General features: G+C 45.0%; 1 protein-coding gene across 5 annotated transcripts in view; it reads left to right on the top strand.

Annotated features, from left to right (window-relative positions):
• The window catches only part of LOC115155520 (aryl hydrocarbon receptor), a 55,448-nt gene that overhangs the window by 24,029 nt on the left and 9,893 nt on the right, over window positions 1-21,526 (top strand). For all 5 annotated transcript variants that reach the window (XM_029702196.1, XM_029702195.1, XM_029702194.1 and 2 more), the window contains exons 3-8: window positions 501-601; window positions 9,105-9,194; window positions 12,663-12,789; window positions 14,620-14,750; window positions 15,036-15,238; window positions 15,425-15,534. In XM_029702196.1, coding sequence (XP_029558056.1) covers window positions 501-601; window positions 9,105-9,194; window positions 12,663-12,789; window positions 14,620-14,750; window positions 15,036-15,238; window positions 15,425-15,534 — 762 coding nt within the window. The remainder of the gene's footprint in view (window positions 1-500; window positions 602-9,104; window positions 9,195-12,662; window positions 12,790-14,619; window positions 14,751-15,035; window positions 15,239-15,424; window positions 15,535-21,526) is intronic.

Below are 21,526 nucleotides of genomic sequence, written 5' to 3'. Positions count from 1 at the left end.
AGTCTTGAGGTGAAAGACCACAAACATATGGGTGAAACATCACACTGTGAAGAATAGGCGATAAGCTCCATGCATCCTGTTATAGGAGGTCCCATCTCGCAGAACAGAGTCTGTTTAGAACGCTGAGCACGATGACCTCACATTCTTATTTTAGACCACGAACGTGCTGATGTGTTGGTTCCCAAGCCATTATGATGTAACCAGGTTAGGTAAAGATAAAAGGCCTGGATGTGGATCCTCATTTTTAAGATGCTATTTGATGAAACTTTAATGAGCTGCAATCCTGTCCTGCATACAGTGCACTAAACATAAAGCTTTCTGACATTCACAGCAGTGCTTTGTAAACATTATTACAAGACTAAAGCCTCTGTCTCTCTATCCCTCCCTCCCCTCCTTCCTCTCCACTCTCTATCTCTTCCTTACTCTTGCCTCTCTCCCTCCCTCTTCTTTCCTCTTCTCTTTTTCTCTCTGTCTCTCTCTCTGTGTTTCTCTGTCTGCAGTTGCCCTGAAGAACTGTTCTTGCAATGGTGGTAGCGCTGACAACAGCAAAGCCACAGGATTGGAGGACAGTTGGCTGCCTGAAGGAGAACTCTTGCTGCAGGTCAGTGCTAAAGGCATGTGGAATCTTCTAAAATATAAAGACAAAAACAACTGTCTTTGCTTTTGGTAATTAATTACAACGCTTAATATCCAGTGATGAAGTGTTGGATATACCCCATAACTCACTGGCCTCACTTTGTCTTAAATCCAAAAATGTAACATCTTGTTTGTATCTCCGGTTATCAATTCCCATAATACACCGTAATACTCCCATCATTTTGTCATACTGGAATTAATTCTCATTTTATTTAGTTTACGATTCTATCACAGTTTCTAGGGAGCTATTTTCATTTTGTTTCTCTGTATGTGTGATTGAGTGGAGAGTGATCTAGTTGGCTGCCAGCTCTCTTTTGGATAAGCCAGAGTCATTGATTTTCCAGTCCAGTTCCCCTGTATGTGCAGCACAGTGGAATTCCAGAGCAGAACAGAGGAAACAGTCTGCCAGACATCCCTGCCCTATGAGCGAAGTTTCATTATTATGATAAACCTACATCTCTCCAATGTGTTAGTAATGAAGCATGAAAGCTCATTCTGGGGAGGAGGAAATCTTTTATTCAGATTGAGATAACAGCCACGGGACATTTTAAAAGACAGGGAGGCAGGACGAAAAGGCGAGGTTAGGGGAAGAAGCGGAGAAGGGGAGCGGTGAAGATTTCTCTCTTCTTTGTGGTTCAACATCAGACACTTAGTAGTGAATTGTAGAGGAGCTGTGAGGTCATCCATTATTTACATCAGGAGAGGAGGGGAGAGTTTTCACCTGTCACTGTCATTGTTGAAAATAGACTCAGACCACCTCTTATACTCAAAGTAGTCCCACAGTAGCCTGACACCCTCCACCGTGTGAGTAGCCTGACACCCTCCACCGTGTGGGAAAGTAGCCTGACACCCTCCACCGTGTGGGAAAGTAGCCTGACACCCTCCACCGTGTGGGAAAGTAGCCTGACACCCTCCACCGTGTGGGAAAGTAGCCTGACACCCTCCACCGTGTGGGAAAGTAGCCTGACACCCTCCACCGTGTGGGAAAGTAGCCTGACACCCTCCACCGTGTAAGTAGCCTGACACCCTCCACCGTGTGGGAAAGTAGTTCTGCAGAATACAGACAGATCCTGTAAGTTTTGGTACTGTACCAGCATGCAAAAAATGCAAAGCTATTGGGGGGGGGTCTCTTTTCTGTTCAACCAGGAAGTCTATAATCTAGTTTGCACACATTGTGGTTCTCTGATTGCAAGAGTTGAACTGTGTTCATATGGGGTCTGCCGCTAGGGGCTTGTTACATTTATTTCACTTCACTAATTTGTAGTTGCTGAACGCCTGGTACATTAGACCCTGGAAGTTGGCTGTTTACTTGCAAGATGGTGTACAAACCATCCAAACTGAAATGATAGTGTTTATGTTTCACTGGTCTGCTTACACACAGAGAGGATGTGCTGCAGATAATTGGGGTGAATCATTGATTATTAGTGAAAGAGCAACATAACATCACCATGCCTTAGTCATGGTTCAGCCCCTGGAAAGACTGAGGGTATTTTCTGTGGATTCACCCATTGCACTGTGAGTGGATTAGTGTTGGCGTGTGTGTGTGGCCCGGGGTTTTGTGTGTGTGTTAACAAATCAGGTGATGGATGAACATGCTAATGTCTGTTTTGTTTGAGTAAGGTAGATATGGTTGTATGCCTGTTTGTGCGTTTGTTTACAAAATGTTCCTGTGTACGAGGGAGTGGGAGTGTGTTTAGTGGGGTGGAAACATGGGAGCAGCTGTTCCCGTTTGGGATAAAACAAATGACTGACTAATCCGTCTATCTTTTATTCCTGACTTTATTTGTTCATCTCCGGTTCAGAACAAACCCGTCATCCACATGTAGCACACTGACAACCCCTCATCCACTCCGGGGTGCAGAGTCCACCAATCTCACTGTAGGACACCTCACAACCACTACCGTCACATGTTGCTTAAGTTATCAAAAAACAATGTCTCATTAAGAAAAATTCAGTAAATATAAAACATATCTAAGTCTGTTTGAGATGCACGTTGGAACAGAACCCGGAGATATGAAAAGACCAAGGAAGAACCAGACAAGGCACCAGGATAAAGGGACTAAGGGGGCAGTTGAAATCGGTTCTTGCATTGGAATTATATTGAGAACTGCTTATTTCACAATAAACATAAAGTTCAAATGCCCAGACTCTGAGACCATTGGTTAAGTGCTTTTTAAGTGACAGGTTAGAGCGAAATCTGTAGCAGCACAATGGACAGCGCCCTACACACTAAAGCAATGCCGTTTTGGTAATGAATATAGGCTACAGGATAAACAGGGTAATTCACCTGTTACAAACCGCCTATGTGAATACAGCCGTACGCACAGCTGTCTTAACAAAATAATGCAAACTAAATGCTGAAAGTAATAGCCTAGTAATTAATGCATTGAAACAAACATACTGAGTAGCAGTTTGGCTTAGAATACCGACGCAACTGTGATGCAGACGAATGAATGAGAACAGAACAACCCAGCGGTACTAAGTAGTAGGCCTAGTAAATAAAATATCAGATTAAGGCATGACACAATCTATATTTAAGCTAGTTACATTAACAGTAAACAAACACAGTAAACAAAAGGAGATCCAGATAACCAGAACATAGCCTACAGTGAGATACAGTCTACTACAGTGAGATACAGCCTACAGTCTACTACAGTGAGATGCAGTCTACTACAGTGAGATACAGCCTACTACAGTGAGATACAGCCTACAGCTTACTACAGTGAGATGCAGCCTACTACAGTCTACTTCAGTGAGATGCAGCATGCAGCTTACTACAGTGAGATGCAGCCTACTACAGTGAGATACAGCCTACTGCAGTGAGATGCAGCCTACTACAGTGAGATGCAGCCTACTACAGTGAGATGCAGCCTACTACAGTGAGATGCAGCCTACTACAGTGAGATGCAGCCTACTACAGTGAGATGCAGCCTACTACAGTGAGATGCAGCAGCCTACTACAGTGAGATGCAGCCTACTACAGTGAGATGCAGCCTACTACAGTGAGATGCAGCCTACTACAGTGAGATGCAGCCTATTACAGTGAGATGCGGCCTACTACAGTGAGATGCGGCCTACTACAGTGAGATGCAGCCTACTACAGTGAGATACAGTGAGATGCAGCCTACTACAGTGAGATGCGGCCTACTACAGTGAGATGCGGCCTACTACAGTGAGATGCGGCCTACTACAGTGAGATGCGACCTACTACAGTGAGATGCAGCCTACAGCCTACTACAGTGAGATACAGCCTACTACAGTGAGATACAGCCTACTACAGTGAGACACAGCCTACTACAGTGAGACACAGCCTACTACAGTGAGACACAGCCTACTACAGTGAGATGCAGCCTACTACAGTGAGATGCAGCCTACAGCTTACTACAGTGAGATGCAGCCTACTACAGTGAGATGCAGCCTATTACAGTGAGATGCAGCCTATTACAGTGAGATGCAGCCTACTAGAGTGAGATGCAGCCTACTAGAGTGAGATGCAGCCTACTAGAGTGAGATGCAGCCAACTACAGTGAGATGCAGCCTACTACAGTGAGATGCAGCCTACTACAGTGAGATGCAGCCTACTACAGTGAGATGCAGCCTACAGCTTACTACAGTGAGATGCAGCCTACTACAGTGAGATACAGCCTATTACAGTGAGATGCAGCCTACTACAGTGAGATGCAGCCTACTACAGTGAGATGCAGCCTACTACAGTGAGATACAGTGAGATGCAGCCTACTACAGTGAGATGCAGCCTACTACAGTGAGATGCAGACTACTACAGTGAGATGCGGCCTACTACAGTGAGATGCGGCCTACTACAGTGAGATGCGGCCTACTACAGTGAGATGCGGCCTACTACAGTGAGATGCGGCCTACTACAGTGAGATGCATCCTACTACAGTGAGATGCAGCCTACAGCCTACTACAGTGAGATGCAGCCTACTACAGTGAGATGCAGCCTACAGCTTACTACAGTGAGATGCAGCCTACTACAGTGAGATACAGCCTATTACAGTGAGATGCGGCCTACTACAGTGAGATGCGGCCTACTACAGTGAGATGCGGCCTACTACAGTGAGATGCGGCCTACTACAGTGAGATGCGGCCTACTACAGTGAGATGCGGCCTACTACAGTGAGATGCGGCCTACTACAGTGAGATGCAGCCTACTACAGTGAGATGCAGCCTACAGCCTACTACAATGAGATGCAGCCTACTGCCTACTACAGTGAGATGCAGCCTACTACAGTGAGATGCAGTCTACAGCCTACTACAGTGAGATGCAGCCTACAGCTTACTACAGTGAGATGCAGCCTACTACAGTGAGATACAGCCTATTACAGTGAGATACAGCCTATTACAGTGAGATGCAGCCTATTACAGTGAGATGCAGCCTATTACAGTGAGATGCAGTCTACTACATTGAGATGCAGCCTACAGCTTACTACAGTGAGATGCACCCTACTACAGTGAGATACAGCCTATTACAGTGAGATGCAGCCTACTACAGTGAGATGCGGCCTACTACAGTGAGATGCAGCCTACTACAGTGAGATACAGTCTATTACAGTGAGATGCAGCCTACTACAGTGAGATACAGTGAGATGCAGCCTACTACAGTGAGATGCAGCCTACTACAGTGAGATGCAGCCTACTACAGTGAGATGCGGCCTACTACAGTGAGATGCGGCCTACTACAGTGAGATGCGGCCTACTACAGTGAGATGCGGCCTACTACAGTGAGATGCGGCCTACTACAGTGAGATACGGCCTACTACAGTGAGATACAGCCTACTACAGTGAGATACAGCCTACTACAGTGAGATACAGCCTATTACAGTGAGATGCAGTCTACTACAGTGAGATGCAGCCTACTATAGTGAGATGCAGCCTACTACAGTGAGATACAGTAAGATGCAGACTACTACAGTGAGATGCGGCCCACTACAGTGAGATGCGGCCTACTACAGTGAGATGCGGGCTACTAAAGTGAGATGCGGCCTACTACAGTGAGATGCGGCCTACTACAGTGAGATGCGGCCTACTACAGTGAGATGCGGCCTACTACAGTGAGATGCAGTCTACAGCCTACTACAGTGAGATGCAGCCTACAGCCTACTACAGTGAGATGCAGCCTACAGCCTACTACAGTGAGATGCAGCCTACAGCTTACTACAGTGAGATGCAGCCTACTACAGTGAGATGCAGCCTACTACAGTGAGATACAGCCTATTACAGTGAGATGCGGCCTATTACAGTGAGATGCGGCCTACTACAGTGAGATGCGGCCTACTACAGTGAGATGCGGCCTACTAAAGTGAGATGCAGCCTACTACAGTGAGATGCAGCCTACTACAGTGAGATGCAGCCTACTACAGTGAGATGCAGCCTACAGCTTACTACAGTGAGATGCAGCCTATTACAGTGAGATGCAGCCTACTACAGTGAGATGCAGCCTACTACAGTGAGATGCAGCCTACTACAGTGAGATACAGTGAGATGCAGTCTACTACAGTGAGATGCAGCCTACTACAGTGAGATGCAGCCTACTACAGTGAGATGCGGCCTACTACAGTGAGATGTGGCCTACTAAAGTGAGATGCGGCCTACTACAGTGAGATGCGGCCTACTACAGTGAGATGCGGCCTACTACAGTGAGATGCGGCCTACTACAGTGAGATGCAGCCTACTACAGTGAGATACAGTGAGATGCAGCCTACTACAGTGAGATGCAGCCTACTACAGTGAGATGCAGCCTACTACAGTGAGATGCAGCCTACTACAGTGAGATGCGGCCTACTACAGTGAGATGTGGCCTACTACAGTGAGATGCAGCCTACAGCTTACTACAGTGAGATGCAGCCTATTACAGTGAGATGCAGCCTATTACAGTGAGATGCAGCCTACTACAGTGAGATGCAGCCTACTACAGTGAGATGCGGCCTACTACAGTGAGATGCGGCCTACTACAGTGATATGCGGCCTACTACAGTGAGATGCGGCCTACTACAGTGAGATGCGGCCTACTAAAGTGAGATGCAGCCTACTACAGTGAGATGCGGCCTACTACAGTGAGATGCGGCCTACTACAGTGAGATGCGGCCTACTACAGTGAGATGCAGCCTACAGCCTACTACAGTGAGATCCGGCCTACTACAGTGAGATGCGGCCTACTACAGTGAGATGCGGCCTACTACAGTGAGATGTGGCCTACTACAGTGAGATGCAGCCTACAGCCTACTACAGTGAGATACAGCCTACTACAGTGAGATGCAGCCTACAGCCTACTACAGTGAGATGCAGCCTACTACAGTGACATGCAGCCTACAGCCTACTACAGTGAGATGCAGCCATGCACAGCTGTCTTGTCAAACAAAAAGGCCTATAAGCCTGCTTTCAACCTGGAAAACCATGCCGCTCATGAGCATAGCAACACGTAGTGATATGGCACAACACATTTCTGTGGATCAAATTTGACTCATGTAATCAATTAAGCAATGCCAGCCTACCGTTACATCCAGTTCCATTTACAACCACAAAAACCCCTAGGCTACCAAGAAAACCATAGTAGAATGGATCGATTTCTATGATGAGACATACTGATATGTAGCTATACCCAGGGGCTTCATTTGGGTTCTTGCATTGGAATTATATTGAATTCTGCAGTAACTGAGTATTCCAGCTACTCTCTTTCTATGAACCAGTTGCTATTTAATGAATGTTTTTGGACAGAGAACCTGCGGCTAGGTTAGGATTCTAGGCTAACCTGGGCTGGCTCCTTTGTTCTAAGATCGTAAGGAACAATCGAAGGTGGAGCGCGCTGTGGAGCCATTATCCTTGCGGAATGGTGGGTAGGCTCTGCCCGCAGAGCTAGCTGGCGCTCGGCAGCATCATTGCTTGGCAGCATCATGGCATCGGCATGGTGGCGGCTTCGGTGGATTAATGCTGCTGCTCATCTCTCTCCTTTTTTTGGGGGTACTTTGGCGAAGCCAATTTCTGATATCCATTGTGGCAGTGGGAAATTAGTAGGTTCGAGCTAGCTAAATAGGCTAAGGCTAATAACACTAAAGCTTTTTACAGCTAGCTAAGAAGCTAACTAAACTCTGTAATGGTGAGGCAGAGTTGAGTGAAGCAGCTTCAATGGTAAACTTGACCCAGCCCTTTATAAATAAATCAAAAATTACAGGCGGAGGCATATTTATTCACTGAGCCTACCACAGATGGGAACACAAAGGAGTCATACCTAACCACCCCGTGGCTTTGCATACCCCCCCTACAAACACAGCAACACGCTCTGTCCATTGTGCTGACACAGTGCCGCGGAGATACAGATTTTGAGCCAAACTGTCACTCAATCATTTGAACTTTTTTGCTGTTTTTATATCGGGACATAAAACTAAAACACAAGTTTCAACTGAGGGGGCTAAGCCCCCTTTGCCCCGTTGTGGAACTGGGCCTGCTAAGAAAGGAAAGACTAAGCCTAATGTAAAGACTAAGCCTAATGGAAGGACTAAGCCTAATGGAAGGACTATGCCTAATGTAAAGACTAAGCCTAATGGAAGGACTAAGCCTAATGGAAGGACTAAGCCTAATGGAAGGACTAAGCCTAATGGAAAGACTAAGCCTAATGGAAGGACTAAGCCTAATGGAAGGACTAAGCCTAATGGAAGGACTAAGCCTAATGGAAAGACTAAGCCTAATGGAAGGACTAAGCCTAATGGAAAGACTAAGCCTAATGGAAGGACTAAGCCTAATGTAAAGACTAAGCCTAATGGAAGGACTAAGCCTAATGGAAGGACTAAGCCTAATGGAAAGACTAAGCCTAATGGAAGGACTAAGCCTAATGGAAGGACTAAGCCTAATGGAAGGACTAAGCCTAATGGAAAGACTAAGCCTAATGGAAGGACTAAGCCTAATGGAAAGACTAAGCCTAATGGAAAGACTAAGCCTAATGGAAGGACTAAGCCTAATGGAAGGACTAAGCCTAATGGAAGGACTAAGCCTAATGGAAAGACTAAGCCTAATGGAAGGACTAAGCCTAATGGAAGGACTAAGCCTAAAGGAAGGACTAAGCCTAACTGAAGTGTATTTTTTTCCCCCTTTATTTTGACAGGGAGTCAGGCTGAGACCAAGGTCTCTTTTACCGATGAGCCCTGTATACACATCAGTACACATCAATATACACATCAATATTCACATCAGTACACATCAATATACACATCAGTACACACATCACACTACACATCAATATACACATCAATACATGAAAAGCAAAACACAATCATAGAAAACAAACACATTCTTCAGTAAAAAAGGTCCTCAATCTGCCTTTTGAATTGCCATAAGGTCCCCAATTTTAGACAGCAAACAAACTAAAAGCTGCTTTTTCCTGACTCGGTGTCATCAGTGAGTTGCATTGTGTTGTATAACAATCTTTTGTTATCTTGTGCATGTTTGACATACAGGCTCTGAACGGCTTCGTCCTGGTGGTCACTAATGATGGGACCATTTTCTACTCCTCTCACACCATCCAGGATTACCTGGGCTTCCACCAGGTACCGTACAGATTGTCCCTCCTCCCTTTCCGTACCCCAGTGAAGGTTCTATTCCTAAAGCATGAGCAGGGTGTTCTGTGCCTCAGCTCATTCATAATGGACATCAGGCATCTGGTGAGGCAGCTGGATCGTCTTTGGGATCTTGGCTGACTAATAGCATTAATTCTACTGCTGGGTCAGCCTGGTGCAACATTCACATGCATGTTTGCAAACGTTAAAGCAAAATCCTCCATCGACACATGGTCATCTCTGCTTGAGGTTTTTATAAATGATTTGCATGCAATACAAACATAGAATGATACCCTGTAGAGGTTGTCACTGTAGAGACGGTTGCCTATAGATGCTATGGCATCAAATAATTCTCAATGAGACTAACCTGTATAAACCTGGTTAAATGGAAATAATATTCATTGGACTTATGGTTGGGTTTGGGGGTTGCGTGCGGTGTCTGCTGCGAACTGTCAGGGGCCGTTGTCTGGGCCCTACCTGCTTGGTGAGGAGTCTGATTCTGCTCAGCAAGTCCACAGAGAGAGACTGGGTGAGACCAGTCTATTAATAGCTTGGCCTTTAGTGGAAAGAGACCACCAGCCGTGGTAGTGGGCAGTGGGCAGCAGCTCTGACCAGCACTACAGCATCACAGTCCCTGCAGAGATAGATGGGAATATGGCGGGGGATGGGGGGATAGTGAAGAGGCACAAAGGATTATGCAGTCTACTGTATGACATTCAGGCTCTGGAGAAGTTTAGCACACACTGAGACACTGGTAATTCAACACACTATTGGAGAGATATCACAGACTCTTTCAGTATAGCGATGTTCCCATATCGTCACTCCTTCAGTATAGCGATGTTCCCATAACGTCACTCCTTCAGTATAGCGATGTTCCCATAACGTCACTCCTTCAGTATAGCGATGTTCCCATAACGTCACTCCTTCAGTATAGCGATGTTCCCATAACGTCACTCCTTCAGTATAGCGATGTTCCCATAACGTCACTCCTTCAGTATAGCGATGTTCCCATAACGTCACTCTTTCAGTATAGCGATGTTCCCATAACGTCACTCCTTCAGTATAGCGATGTTCCCATAACGTCACTCCTTCAGTATAGCGATGTTCCCATAACGTCACTCCTTCAGTATAGCGATGTTCCCATAACGTCACTCCTTCAGTATAGCGATGTTCCCATAACGTCACTCCTTCAGTATAGCGATGTTCCCATAACGTCACTCCTTCAGTATAGCGATGTTCCCATAACGTCACTCCTTCAGTATAGCGATGTTCCCATAACGTCACTCCTTCAGTATAGCGATGTTCCCATAACGTCACTCCTTCAGTATAGCGATGTTCCCATAACGTCACTCCTTCAGTATAGCGATGTTCCCATAACGTCACTCCTTCAGTATAGCGATGTTCCCATAACGTCACTCCTTCAGTATAGCGATGTTCCCATAACGTCACTCCTTCAGTATAGCGATGTTCCCATAACGTCACACCTTCAGTATAGCGATGTTCCCATAACGTCACTCCTTCAGTATAGCGATGTTCCCATAACGTCACTCCATCAGTATAGCGATGTTCCCATAACGTCACTCCTTCAGTATAGCGATGTTCCCATAACGTCACTCCTTCAGTAAACAGTGCATTCGGAGTATTCAGACCCCTTGACTTTTTCCACATTTTGTTACGTTACAGCCTTATTCTAAAACTGATTTAAATCGTTTTTCCCCCTTATCAATCTACACACACTACCCCATATTTGCCAAGCAAAAACAAGTTTTTAGACATTTTTGCAAATGTATAAAAAAACAAACAGAAATATCACATTTACATAAGTATTCAGACCCTTTACTCAGTACTTTGTTGAAGCACCTTTGGCAGCGATTACAGCCTTGAGATTTCTTGGATATGATGCTGCAAGCATGGCACACCTGTATTTGGAGACTTTCCCCCATTCTTCTCTGCAAATCCTCTCAAGCTCTGTCAGGTTGGATGGGGAGAGTCGCCATTTTCAGGTCTCTCCAGAGGTGTTCGATCGGGTTCAAGTCCGGGCTCTGGCTGGGCCACCCAAGGACGTTCAGAGACTTGTTCTGAACCTTTGCCCCAGTTTGAGGTCCTGAGCGTTTTGAAGCAGGTTTTCATCAAGGATCTCTCTGTATTTTGCTCTGTTCATCTTTCCCTCGAACATCCCCACAGCATGATGCTGCCACCACCACCATGCTTCACCGTAGGGATGGTGCCAGGTTTCCTCCAGATGTGACGCTTGGCATTTAGGCCAAAGATAATCTTGTTTTTCATGGTCAGAAAGTCCTTTAGGTGCCTTTTGGCAAAATCCAAGCGGCTGTCATGTGCCTTTTACTGAGGAGTGGCTTCCGTCTGGCCACTCTACCATAAAGGCCTGATTTGTGGAGTGCTGCAGAGATGGTTGTCCTTCTGGAAGGTTCTCCCATCTCCACAGAGGAACTCTGGAGCTCTGTCAGTGACCATCGGTTTCTTGGTCACCTCCCCGACCAAGGCCCTTCTCCCCCAATTGCTCAGTTTGGCCGGCCGGCCAGCTCTAGGAAGAGACTTGGGGTTTCCAGACTTCAACCAATGTGTTCTTGGGGACTTTCAATGCTGCAGACATTTTTTGGTACCCTTCCCCAGATCTGTGCCTCGACACAATCCTGTCTCGGAGCTGTACGGACTATTCCTTCAACTTCATACCTTAGTATTTGCTCTAACATGCACTGTCAACTGTGGGACCTCATATAGACAGGAGTGTACCTTTCCAAATCATGTCCAATCAATTGCATTTACCACAGGTGGACTCCAATCAAGTTGTAGAAACATCTCAAGGATGATCAATGGAAACAGGATGCACCTGAGCTAAATTTAGAGTCTCATACAAAGGGTCTGAATACTTATGTAAATAAGGTATTTCTGTTTTGTAAAAACCTGTTTTCGCTTTGTCGTGTGTGTAGATTGATGAGGATTTTTACAATCCATTCCAGAATAAGGCTGTAACATAACAATGTGGAAAAAGTGAAGGGGTCTGAATACTTTCTGAATGCACTGCAGCAGTATAGTGTCTGAAGTTCCCATAATGTAATTTACATAAGGATCTATCATTTAGACGTTGTTTGTCTGTATTGTGCGTGCTTTCATCTTTATTTTAACTGCCTCCATGTGATGGATATTTCCATCTTCATTTTGTTTGTCTCTATAATGCCTCCTTCCCTTCGTTCTCCCTCACTCTCCTTCCCTCCTCTCTCTACACCCTCTCTCTTCCTCTCTCTCTCTCCCCCCTCCCTCTTTCTCTCTCTCTCTCTCTCTCTCTCTCTCTCTCTCTCTCTCTCTCTCTCTCTCTCTCTCTCTCTCTCTCTCTCTACCCCTCCCTCTTTCTCTCTCTCTCTCTCTACCCCTCCCTCTTTCTCTCTCTCTCTCTCTCTCCCCCCCTCCCTCTTCCTCTCTCTCTCTTTCCTTCCTCAGACTGATATTATGCACCAGAGTGTGTATGAGTTGGTCCACACTGAGGACCAGCAGGAGCTGAGGAGGAACCTCCACTGGGCCCTCAGCCCACCTGCCATCGTGGACCCGCTGGGAGAGTCCTCCTCAGGTGACTTCCTACCTCCATGTTAGACCCTGAAACACCACCTCCGCATTAGATCCTGAAACACCACCTCCATGTTAGACCCTGAAACACCACCTCCATGTTAGACCCTGAAACACCACCTCTGCGTTAGACCCTGAAACACCACCTCTGCGTTAGACCCTGAAACACCACCTCCGCGTTAGACCCTGAAACACCACCTCCACGTTAGACCCTGAAACACCACCTCCACGTTAGACCCTGAAACACCACCTCCACGTTAGACCCTGAAACACCACCTCCACGTTAGACCCTGAAACACCACCTCCACGTTAGACCCTGAAACACCACCTCCACGTTAGACCCTGAAACACCACCTCCACGTTAGACCCTGAAACACCACCTCCACGTTAGACCCTGAAACACCACCTCCACGTTAGACCCTGAAACACCACCTCCACGTTAGACCCTGAAACACCACCTCCACGTTAGACCCTGAAACACCACCTCCACGTTAGACCCTGAAACACCACCTCCACGTTAGACCCTGAAACACCACCTCCACGTTAGACCCTGAAACACCACCACCATGTTAGACCCTGAAACACCACCTCCATGTTAGACCCTGAAACACCACCTCTCTGTTAGACCCTGAAACACCACCTCTCTGTTAGACCCTGAAACACCACCTCTCTGTTAGACCCTGAAACACCACCTCTCTGTTAGACCCTGAAACACCACCTCCATGTTAGACCCTGAAACACCACCTCCATGTTAGACCCTGAAACACCACCTCTCTGTTAGACCCTGAAACACCACCTCCTCGTTAGACCCTGAAACACCACCTCCATGTTAGACCCTGAAACACCACCTCCATGTTAGACCCTGAAACATCACCTCTCTGTTAGACCCTGAAACACCACCTCTGTGTTAGACCCTGAAACACCACCTCTCTGTTAGACCCTGAAACACCACCTCCACGTTAGACCCTGAAACACCACCTCTGTGTTAGACCCTGAAACACCACCTCCGTCAATGAAAAAACATTAAAAGAGATTCAATCATAGAAATTAATGCAGAACTTTCGATAACATTTCCTATGAATACCCTCTACATAATGCGTTACAAATGCAGTTATAACACCTTATGAAGTATGCTTAATGCATTAAATAAGTATATAATAACTCATTATTATGCATTATATAAACATCTATAATTAATTACTGCTCATAAACATTCAAGAAAGGTTCATGCCTCTGCACTGACGTACATCTCCACTAGGGGGTGGTGTTGCACATTTCTTCTTCCCCTGCTGGAGAGGAAGCCGTCACAAGACTACATTAGCCTCTGGGGCTAATTACATAAGTGTATTTTCAACAGAGATAGGAGACCACGGCCATTGAGGACAGGACACACAGTTGGGTCAAAACAGAACACACACAGAACAGAAAAGAACAGAAGCAGAACAGAAAAGTTAGCATTTAGAATGTGAGGGATATTGAATAAGGCTTTGTTTCAAGTGTCATGACACATCTATCAGCAGACACCCAAGCCAGACACCTCACGTCAACACACAGTCAACAACGTTGTTATTCATTTGTTAGCTTTTTGTGTTGATGAATTCCTGTACGATCATAAACATAATAATAATTTCATGAGATTACATAATCAGGTTATCACTGATTACCCGTTTGTATGACCATTTTAGAGAAGTTGCACACTTTGTTCTGTTTCTACAGTGTGACTGAACTGAAATAGTGTAATCTTGAGGATCGTTTCCTAATATAGTGAAATAGGTGGTTAGATGATTTTGATGGTAAAGCCTGGTCTGAACATGTCATATCTTCTGATCCATAGATGTGGAGCCGGAGAGCAGCACCACTGTGACCTATAACCCTGAGCAGCTCCCACCAGAGAACTCCTCCTTCCTGGAGAGGAACTTTGTGTGTCGCTTCCGCTGCCTCCTGGACAACTCCTCTGGCTTCCTGGTAGGTGTTATTGACACCTCACCCCGACCGAACACGGCTCACCCCGACCGAATTCTTACAATCTCCCAATAGTGTTTGTCTATTAGTATGTTAAGCTCACCAAGAGGAAAGCTCACACATTGACATAGGGTGACGTGTTAACACGTTGAAATACAATTTTGATGGATGGAAATCAGATTGTTGTCGGATAGACTTTGGACAGATATTCAAACACATGGACAACCGAAGACGAAAATATACATGTCTAAAACCAAATGTTTGCGCCCCCCCCTCCGGCCCCGCCAGGCCCTGAGTCTGCAGGGCAGGCTGAAGTTCCTGCGTGGTCAGAACCAGCGGCAGGATAACGGGGTCAAGGCCCCGCCCCAGCTGGCCCTGTTTGCCATCGCTACGCCCCTCCAGACCCCCTCCATCCTGGAGATCAGGACCAAGAACATGACCTTCAGAACCAAACACAAGCTGGACTTCACCCCCATGGCCTGCGATGCAAAGTACGCTCACTTTCACTTCCTTATTATGATAATGTTGTGGTGACAGTTGCAATCATCAAAATAAATAGACTACTATTACAATAGTATTGAATAGACTGTCATTTGTCAGTCATACTGCTATTGTTATGTAGTACTGGTTATTATATGATGTGAAATAATTGTTTATTGACATTATCCCTTTTGCAGGGGGAAAATTGTGCTTGGGTATACTGAAGCTGAACTTCGGGTGCGAGGCTCTGGGTATCAGTTTATCCATGCGGCGGATATGTTGTACTGCGCTGAGAACCATGTCCGAAGTAAGCCTCACCTCCATTATGTCTACCTAAAAATACAAACATGGGAGTATTTATTTGGATTGGGTTGAATTGGTTCTGTCCTCAAACATTGGTGAGGCCAGGTCTGACCAGGTCAAAGATGGTGGTCACAGAGTTCAGACAGCTTTCCCAAGTAATCCCAGTGGATTACGGCGCAGATTGAGCAAAGCCGCAGAGCTGCTAGAGGATAGGATAGTCACAGATACACTACATGAGCAGAGCAGCAGCAATAATCCATATACAGTACAACAAAAAGTATGTGGACACCTGCTCGTCGAATATCACATTCCAAAATCATGGGCATTAATATGGAGTTCGTCCCCTTTTTGCTGCTATAACAGCTTTCCACTAGATGGTGGAACATTGCTGCGGGAACTTGCTTCCATTCAACCACGAGCGTTAGTAAGGTCTGGCACTAATGTTGGGCGTTTAGGCCTGGCTCGCAGTCGGCGTTCCAATTCATCCCAAAGGTGTTCGATGGTGTTATCGTGCTGAAACAGGAAAGGGCCTTCCCCAAACTGTTGCCACAAAGTTGGAAGCACAGAATCGTCTAGAATGTCATTGTATGCTACAGAGTTAAGGGGCCTAGCCTGAACCATGAAAACAGCCTCGGACCATTATTCCTCCTCCACCAAACTTGCAGGTAGTGTTCTCCTGACATCCGCCAAACTCAGATTCGTCCGTCGGACTGCCAGATGGTGAAGCATGATTCATCACTCCAGAGAACGCGTTTCCACTGCTCCAGAGTCCAATGGCAGTGAGCTTTACACCACTCTTGCTCATGGTGATCTTAGGCTTGTGTGCGGCTGCTCGGCCATGGAAACCCATTTCATGAAGCTCCCGACGAACAGTTCTTGTGCTGACGTTGCTTCCAGAGGCAGTTTGGAACTTGGTAGTTCTGCCATTACATAAGGGAGGTGACGGTAGTGATTTGGATAACTATCGACCCATCTCTAGGCTCCCTTGTCTGGCAAAGATCCTAGAATCTATAGTCAACAAACAGTTACAGTCTTTTCTTTCTGCTAACAGTATTCTTAGCACCAATCAATCTGGTTTTAGATCTAAACACAGTACCACATCGGCCACTATGCTTGTTGTAAATGATATTGCAAATGCCTTAGATGATAGAAAGCACTGTGCTGCATTGTTTGTAGATTTGTCAAAAGCTTTTGACACTGTAGACCATGCTATCCTTTTGAGTAAGCTGTCATCTATAGGAGTGGGCACTGATGCCTGCCGATGGTTTTATGACTATCTTAAAGATAGAACTCAGGCCGTCATGGTCGACGGGGTCAAGTCTGACCCCTTACAGTTACTTAAAGGGGTCCCTCAGGGTTCAATAATTGGCCCACTATTGTTCTCACTTTATATAAACAACATTGGTGATGATGTCAGATATTGTAAATTCCATTTATATGCAGATGACACAGTGATGTACTCTATTGCTCCAACAGCGGACCAAACTTTAATGCAGTTGGAGTCTGATTTTAGGATACTACAGGGGTCTCTTTTACAGCTTAAACTTGTTTTAAACGCTAAGAAAACAAATGTCATGTTTTTTTCTAGGTCTAAACTCTCAGTTAGAAACAGTTTTGTAATCACTAGCTTGGATGGTACTCAAATCAAACAGGTCTCTGCATATAAATATTTAGGGGTATGGTTAGATGATAGGCTTTCTTTTAAAAACATGTTACTGAATTGGGAAAAAAGCTCAAATTCAAGATGGGGTTCCTTTACAGAAACAGGGCTTGTCTGTCCTCCGTAAATAGAAAACAAATTGTGCAGGCTACTTTTATGTCCGTTTTAGATTATGGTGATATTATCTATATGCATGCATCGGCAAACACATTAAAACCACTGGATGCTATTTACCATTGTGCACTCAGGTTTATCACGGGTGATAGTTACAAAACTCATCACTGTATCCTTTATCAACATGTGGGTTGGGCCTCTCTATCTGTGAGGCGAGAGCAACATGCTCTCTTGTTTATTTATAAAGCACTTCTTTTAAAACTACCTCCATATATATCATCATTAATTTCCACTAGATATACACATTTTAAAACCAGATCACAGATGTGGATTTACATTAGAGACTCCTGCGGTCTCCACAGAGTTGGGTAGGACTGCCTTTAGCTCCTTTGCACCTTATTTATGGAACTAACTGCAGATCCAACTTAAGTTAGACACTCTGGTGTCCCTTGCCCATTTCAAAAATGTCATGGAGGATCAATATGATGTTGTCTGTGATTGTTTCTGTTGAATTGTGTCTTGTTTTGTATGTTTGAAATGTTCTTGTCTGTATGCCTAAAACTGTACATGTCAACATGTTTACACAGGGCACAGCCGTAAAAGAGATCCAGGTCTCAGTCTGTTTTCCCTGTTAAAATAAAGATTAAAAACAAAAAAAAAACTTGGAAGTGAGTGTTGCAATCGAGGACAGATGATTTTTTACACGCTTCGTGCTTCGGAACTCAGCTGTACCGTTCTGTTAGCTTGTGTATTTGTATTTATTATGGGTCCCCATTAGCTGCTGCCAAAGCAGCTACTCTTCCTGGGGTCCAAACACATTAAAGCACTTACATTACATATAAAACAAAAGATAAAACAGTACATCATATAACTTTATTACACCACTACATTTTTTTTATTTTTTTTTATTATTTCAAGTTCTCATTTACAACTGCGACCTGGCCAAGATAAAGCAAAGCAGTTTGACACATACAACAACACAGAGTTACACATGGAGTAAAACAAACAAACAGTCAATAATACAGTAGAAAAATAAGTCTATATTCAATGTGAGCAAATGAGGTGAGATAAGGGAGGTAAAGGCAATAAATAGGCCATGGTGGCGAAGTAAATACAACATAGCAAGTAAAGCACTGGAATGGTAGATTTGCAGTAGATGAATGTGCAAAGCAGAAATACTGGGGTGCAAAGGAGTAAAATAAATACAGTAGGGGAAGAGGTAGTAGTTTGGGCTAAATTATAGATGGGCTATGTTCAGGTGCAGTGATCTGTGAGCTGCTCTGACAGCTGGTGCTTAAAGCTAGTGAGGGAGATAAGTGTTTCCAGTTTCAGAGATTTTTGTAGTTTGTTCCAGTCATTGGCAGCAGAGAACTGGAAGGAGAGGCGGCCAAAGGAGGAATTGGCTTTGGGGGTGACCAGTGAGATATACCTGCTGGAGCGTGTGCTACGGGTGGGTGCTGCTATGGTGACCAGCGAGCTGAGATAAGGGGGGAATTTACCTAGCAGGGTCTTGTAGATGACCTGGAGCCAGTGGGTTTGGCGAAGAGTATGAAGCGAGGACCAGCCAACGAGAGCGTACAGGTCGCAGTGGTGGGTAGTATATGGGGCTTTGGTGACAAAACGGATGGCACTGTGATAGACTGCATCCAATTTATTGAGTGGGGTATTGGAGGCTATTTTGTAAATGACATCGCCGAAGTCGAGGATCGGTAGGATGGTCAGTTTTACGAGGGTATGTTTGGCAGCATGAGTGAAGGATGCTTTGTTGCGAAATAGGAAGCCAATTCTAGATTTAACTTTGGATTGGAGATGTTTGATGTGAGTCTGGAAGGAGAGTTTACAGTCTAACCAGACACCTAGGTATTTGTAGTTGTCCACATATTCTAAGTCAGAACCATCCAGAGTAGTGATGCTGGACGGGCGGGCAGGTGCAGGCAGCGATCGGTTGAAGAGCATGCATTTCATTTTACTTGCATTTAAGAGCAGTTGGAGGCCACGGAAGGAGAGTTGTATGGCATTGAAGCTCATCTGGAGGTTAGTTAGCACAGTGTCCAAAGACGGGCCAGAAGTATACAGAATGGTGTCGTCTGCGTAGAGGTGGATCAGAGACTCACCAGTAGCAAGAGCGACATCATTGATGTATACAGAGAAGAAGGTCGGCCCAAGAATTGAACCCTGTGGCACCCCCATAGAGACTGCCAGAGGCCATATATCTACAATATCTACAATACAAAATGTATAATACCATCATACTACAATATTACAATGTGGGCGTATGTGTGTGTCTGTACCTTTGTGTGTGTCTCTTCACAGTTACTTGATGTGGAATAGAGTTCCATGTAGTCATGGCTCTTTGTAGTACTGTGCGCCTCCCATAGTCTGTTCTGGACTTGGGGACTGTGAAGAGACCTCTGGTGGCATGTCTTGTGGGGTATGCATGAGAGTCTGAGCTGTGTGCTTGTATTATAAACAGACAGCTCAGTACATTCAGCTTGTCAACACTTCTTACAAAAACAAGTAGTGATGAAGTCAATCTCATTTCCACTTTGAGCCATGAGAGATTGACATGCATGTCATTAATGTTAGCTCTCCGTGTACTTTTAAGGGCCAGCCGTGCTGCCCTGTTCTGAGCCAACTGCATTTATCCATAGTCCCTCTTTGTGGCACCTGACCACACGACTGAACAGTAGTCCAGGTGCAAATAAACTAGGGCCTGTAGGACCTGCCTTGTTGATAGTGTTGTTTAGAAGGCAGAGTAGCACTTTATTATTATCCCGTGTGGCTCAGTTGGTAGAGCATGGTGTTTGCAACGCCAGGGTTGTGGGTTCAATTCCCACGGGGGGCCAGTACAAAAAAAAACGAATAATAAATAAAAGTATGAAATGTATGCATTCACTACTGTAAGTGGCTCTGGATAAGAGTGTCTGCTAAATGACTAAAATGTAAATGTAAAATTATGGACAGACTTCTTAGCTTCTTCCCACTTTTGGGCTCCCTAATGGTGCAGAGGACTAAGGCACTACATCTCAGTGCTGGAGGCGTCACTACAGACACCCTGGTTCGAATCCAGGCTGTATCACAACTGGCCGTGATTGGGAGTCCCATAGGGTGGCACACAATGGGCCCAGCATCGTCCGGGTTTGGCCTGTGTAGGCTGTCATTGTCAATAAGAATTTGTTCTTAACTGACTTGCCTAGTTAAATAAAGGTTAACATTTATTTTTTTTTCTTCTTTTATTTTTAAATACTGTTGTATCAATATGTTTTGACCATGACAGTTTACAATCCAGGGTTACTCCAAGCAGTTTAGTCACCTCAACTTGCTCAATTTCCAAATTTTTCAATACGAGATGTAGTTGAGGTTTAGGGTTTAGTGAATGATTTGTCCCAAATACAATGCTTTTAGCTTTGGAAATATTTAGGACTAATTTATTCGTTGTCACCCATTCTGAAACTAACTGCAGCTTTTTGTTGAGTGTTGCAGTCATTTCAGTCGCTGTAGTAGCTGACGTGTATAGTGTTGAGTGATCCGCATACATAGACACACTGGCTTTACTCAGCATTCACAGTGTAGGTTGGAAAAAGTATGTGAACCCCTAGGCTAATGACTTCTCCAAAAGTTAATTGAAGTCAAGAGTCAGCTAACCTGGAGATTGGAGATGTTGGTTAGAGCTGCCCTGCAATATAAAAAACACTGAAGAAATTTTTGTTTGCTATTTACATGAAGCATTGTCTGATGTGAACCATGCATCGAACAAAAGAGATCTCAGAAGACCTAAGATTAAGAATTGCTGACTTGCATAAAGCTGGAAAGGGTTACAAAAGTATCTCTAAAAGCCTTGATGTTCATCAGTCCACGGTAAGACAAATTGTCTATAAACTGAGAAAGTTCAGTACTGTTGCTACTCTCCCTAGGAGTGGGCGTCCTGCAAAGATGACTGCAAGCACAGCGCAGAATACTCAATGAGGTTAAGAAGAATCCTAGAGTGTCAGCTAAAGACTTACAGAAATCTCTGGAACATGCTAACATCTCTGTTGATGAGTCTACGATACGTAAAACACTAAACAAGAATGGTGTTCATGGGAGGACACCACAGAAGAAGTCACTTCTGTCCAAAAAAAACATTGCTGCACGTCTGAAGTTCGCAAAAAAAGCACCTGGATGTTCCACAGCACTACTGGCAAAATATTCTGTGGACAGATTAAACTAAGGTTGAGTTGTT

The sequence above is a fragment of the Salmo trutta genome, chromosome 20 (genome assembly GCF_901001165.1).
Source record: "Salmo trutta chromosome 20, fSalTru1.1, whole genome shotgun sequence".
Classification (NCBI taxonomy): Eukaryota; Metazoa; Chordata; class Actinopteri; order Salmoniformes; family Salmonidae; genus Salmo; species Salmo trutta.
Note: the sequence above shows the minus strand (reverse complement) of the source record. Positions and strands in the feature narration are given on the sequence as shown.